Below are 4,164 nucleotides of genomic sequence, written 5' to 3'. Positions count from 1 at the left end.
TTAATCAGTTACATTATAGTCTGTGAAAAACAAATTGAATAAACTTCCACATAAGCTTATTAAACAAAGATGATAACATTCATAATCAGACTTGTATTAAAATATTTTACTGAAATAAAAATAATATCCTAATTAACAGAGTAGATTTGCTCATTGTACATGTTGAAGAATAATGAATGCAAAGATCTTAAAGTCCACAATGATGTAAAGGATGGACAGATAGACAAAGTGAGTTTTAAAGTAGATGATCGATGGTTATAGAAATCTTTATTATTAAATCCAACTTATAGCTGAGATAAACATAATTCTACCTCAGAAAGTTAATACTCCTCAGGGCCAGGCATTCCATAGATTATATAAATTTTAATGTCGATTTTTATTTTTCTTGTTTCTACTAGTGAGACAAAATAATGGACAAAATAACATACAGACAAAGTGAGATATAAAGTAGCTTTGCTACTAAAAAAAGTAGCTTTTATTCTTATTTTATTAAAACGAGATAATGTTTTACCAATGAATTATACTTGTTACAGATTAATTTTATATATTAGAAAATGTTAGGATTAAATGAAACATTACAAATAAATGTCATCTTTATGGTCTTAATTCTACAAGGTAATATTTCTATTGCCGTTTATTATTGAAGACTGTTACTTTCTATAATTCAACTCCATTAATTTGTTTATAACTAGCTTTTACTTCAAATGCTCTGATAGTTTAAAGCCTTCTTTGTGAATATATTTACTTCTAAACCTTACTTTTAGAAGCCTTATGGGTTATTAAAAGAATAATTTAAGGAATTGGATGTGTTCTAAGTATTTCAAGTACTCCAAGTCCAATGTCTTGTACAGCTACATCTGTTGGTCTTTGTACACCAAATCAGGTAGAATTTCTTCATTACAGAATACCAGGTGATCCTATTGATATCCGGTAATGTTTCTCAGATAAAGTAGCACAACAATGGCATAACTTGATGTTGATTTAAGACTTTCAGCTATATAAAGGTTAGATAATTAAAGGGTTAGTGGTTGGAGTCATGTTCCATGGTTACTATAATCATTATGATAGAAAAGTTATAGAGAAGATCAAATACTAACATAAGATATTTGGTTTCTTACAGCTGTTAGGTTATCTAGGCAATGGATGTCCTTAAATCTAAGTTAAAATTAAATTTTCAGGATGAGAAAATAACCAACTATACCATTCCTGCTTCAGCTGATCATCCGGAATATATTTGCCAGGAAAAGCAATAAATTAATTGTTAGATTTTTGCAAAAATTAAAGGGAATAGTAGCTTTCACAATATTGCGTAAAGGTGTGAGTAAGATTCCAGTCAAAAGCGCTTATTAATTCTAACTGTTCTTAATGTTTATGAAACGCACAGTATAATTAAACGCATAATAAAGTCTTTAATGATAGTAAGCAAGTTCATTTTTTAAAGAAACATGCAATTGATGTAGATAATTTTAAAGTTAGTTGATTGTCTTTATTTCCTACCACAGGAAGTATGTCAGATCCAAGAAAGTTGTATATTTTTTGTATACAATAAAACTGAGGAAATGTGCACTTTGTATGGCTACAGGTTTGTCAAATTTGAATAAAGAATGAATATAATTTATCCTAAATAATTATTAAAAAGATAGTCAAAAAAGCATCCTGTAAGTAAATTGTTCAACCCTTTAGTGATATATTTTAGAATAAAAAATTACATTGTTTTTTAGCATGATCTAAGTTCATGGCCAAAACCATACATGGCTTCTTCTTGTCACACTTGACATAATCTATCCCATAATCTATCAAAACTATTTTATTAGTCATTTCCAACCAAATGTTTAAATATTGCAGTAAAAACAATCAGGTCATGTTTACAATAATATACCAATTAATTATTTGTAAAGACACAAATAGATACAGATTTTCCATCTAATTATTAATATCCCTATAGTAATAAGGATATCTGTCTGTGTGTACCGAAGGATCTCACTAACCACTGAACCTGAACATGGTAGCTTTTCATATGTTCTGGAAAGGTTTAGAACTATTTTGGGGGATAGTACCGCCACACTCTCAAGTAAAAACATAGGCATCTAGGAGCGAGCTGCTAGTTGTATATAAATTACTAAAAAATAAAATATAAAACAACAAATTTATAAAAAGATATTTTAAAAAATTATTAACAAAAAATTTTGTGTTTTTTTCTGTAGAATAAGTGTTCATGTTAATGTGATACAGAAAATATTGCAGACTCAAAGTAGTTGTAGTATTTAAAATACAATTCACAAAGAATTCAAGAACAAACAAGCATGATAACATCCATAAAAGCCAAAAAAATTTAAGTCAGTAAAATTAAAGGAAGTTCTATTTTAAACATGTATGCTACTAAGCATACTGATCAAAATAATCTGCTGTTAATTTTCTAGAGAATTATAGAATCTGCATTTGAATTTGAATATTAAGTTTAGAAATGTCTTGAGTATAAGTAGATCAATTGGGTAAATGAATTATGTTAATCAGGATGAATATTTGTATACTGACAGCATTAGACCCATAATACAAGTTATAAAGCTTAACAGAAAATGTCACATGCTTTAACATATAATGATAGAGGAAAACTTGCTAATGAATGGACAGGACACATCCTAAATATAGAATAACTTTCTGTACAACAAGTTGAGAATGTCTGATTGATCAAGGGCAAGGAATGCAGTTTTTCAAACTTGCATTCAAAACCTTTGTTTTTCATTTTATAAACAGAAGTTATGCATTTTCATTTTTAATCTACAGTTGGTAATGTACAATATAAATTTTTTTAGTTTAGGCTAATTTGGGTTATTATTTTTTTCTTATAGTATTGCTGTTCAGATGAATAATTGTATTAGTTCTAGGTCTCCAACAGAGTTTATTCTTATTTGAATATCATCTTTTTCAATTTTATCAATATTTTACTACTTATTGTTTGAATACTGTTTTCTTTTCTTTTTTAGATATCTAGACAGCTGTAAACAAATTGGCGGAACTGCTTCACCTGAAATTAACATTTGCACAGGTGTTGAGAATAGCTGTAACAGCTTTGCTTACCAGGAATGTTGCAGCTAAAATATTTCTTGTCAACAAAAAACCCCTGAAAATTAACTAAATTTTAATGCCAATCAAGGAATAAAAAAATTAAGATTAAAAAAAGTAAGAGATATTTTACTAAACTGCAATTACATTTATGATTAGAACTGCCAATATCCTGCGGAACCAGTTTTTCAAGATCAGCTGATCGCAGACGACCCTGCATGTCAAAAGTTACTACAAGCCCTTGGCTTTGTGTATAATGCAAAATATTTTGTTTATGATTATAATACCCATACCTGTTCCTTCTATGATGTGGATAGTTTTGAATGTGATAGCTACTGTGGACCTCAGTGGCCTGATCTAAATGACGAGTGCTTATCATAAGGAATATATGTACATTAAGATTATTTATTATTTATCATATAAATTTTTATGCCTATTCAACGATGTGAATATCTAAACTCCTATTAATATGATTTTTACGGATGCTGTCAACCTTGTTGTTATTGTTGTTATCTTATTAAATCACCATTTCTACATATAATTCATGTACAGTTATTTTGAACCATAATAAAACATATTTTTTTCTCCAATCGTAAAATTCATTATTGAGAATCATATTAATTCTGTTTACTTAGTAAACAATATTATGGCAGATAATTCTCAGAAATTTTTCCGGTGCTTTATCTCTGCATATTTATGCCTGGGAATATTAATTATCAGGGATAAAGAGGGATAACACAATATTTCTTTCTGCAGATATTATTTCTTCCTTTAATAGATAAAATAAATTGAACAATATTATACTTAAAACAATTAGATTCCTTAGCTCTTGGTAAAGATTAGATTTTTTAGTATTTTTGCCATTTAAAATTCTTTGTTGGAGTAAATGAAATCTATTCGCTGCCAGGTTTGCTGGCCATATTAAAATCTTTACACATAGAAAATGAGACAAAGAAAATTAAGTATTAAGAAAACTATATCAGACCTGCTCTTCTTTTATTTCCAGAAATATATCCCTGAATGAATAATCCTGAAAATTAAAACTGTAGGAGTTAATTAACTATCTAAACATTGCTTAGATTAGAATCCTATGGGGAATAA

The 4,164-nt window shown here is 28.3% G+C and overlaps 1 protein-coding gene across 1 annotated transcript; it reads left to right on the top strand.

Moving 5' to 3' along the window:
- The first annotated feature begins 531 nt into the window (after window positions 1-531).
- On the top strand, window positions 532-3,666 carry LOC145333757 (uncharacterized). Its single transcript, XM_080178983.1, has 6 exons — window positions 532-615; window positions 798-883; window positions 1,179-1,244; window positions 1,506-1,582; window positions 2,985-3,081; window positions 3,223-3,666. The coding sequence occupies exons 1-6, from the start codon at window positions 555-557 to the stop codon at window positions 3,442-3,444; spliced, it is 609 nt and encodes a 202-aa protein (XP_080035109.1). The 5' UTR covers window positions 532-554; the 3' UTR covers window positions 3,445-3,666.
- Window positions 3,667-4,164: the final 498 nt, after the last annotated feature.

Source organism: Acartia tonsa, chromosome 12, assembly GCF_053477335.1.
Source record: "Acartia tonsa isolate MP-2025a chromosome 12, ASM5347733v1, whole genome shotgun sequence".
NCBI classification, from domain to species: domain Eukaryota; kingdom Metazoa; phylum Arthropoda; class Copepoda; order Calanoida; family Acartiidae; genus Acartia; species Acartia tonsa.
Note: the sequence above shows the minus strand (reverse complement) of the source record. Positions and strands in the feature narration are given on the sequence as shown.

What these genes read in the sequence shown, in the direction of transcription:
- LOC145333757 (XM_080178983.1), top strand. Translation starts at nt 555, where the DNA reads ATGTTAGGATTAAATGAAACATTACAAATAAATGTCATCTTTATGGTC. An exon ending in TATGGTCTTAATTCTACAAG is followed by an intron (nt 616 to 797) that starts GTAATATTTCTA and finishes GAATAATTTAAG; the next exon opens with GAATTGGATGTGTTCTAAGT. An exon ending in CGGAATATATTTGCCAGGAA is followed by an intron (nt 1,245 to 1,505) that starts AAGCAATAAATT and finishes CTACCACAGGAA; the next exon opens with GTATGTCAGATCCAAGAAAG.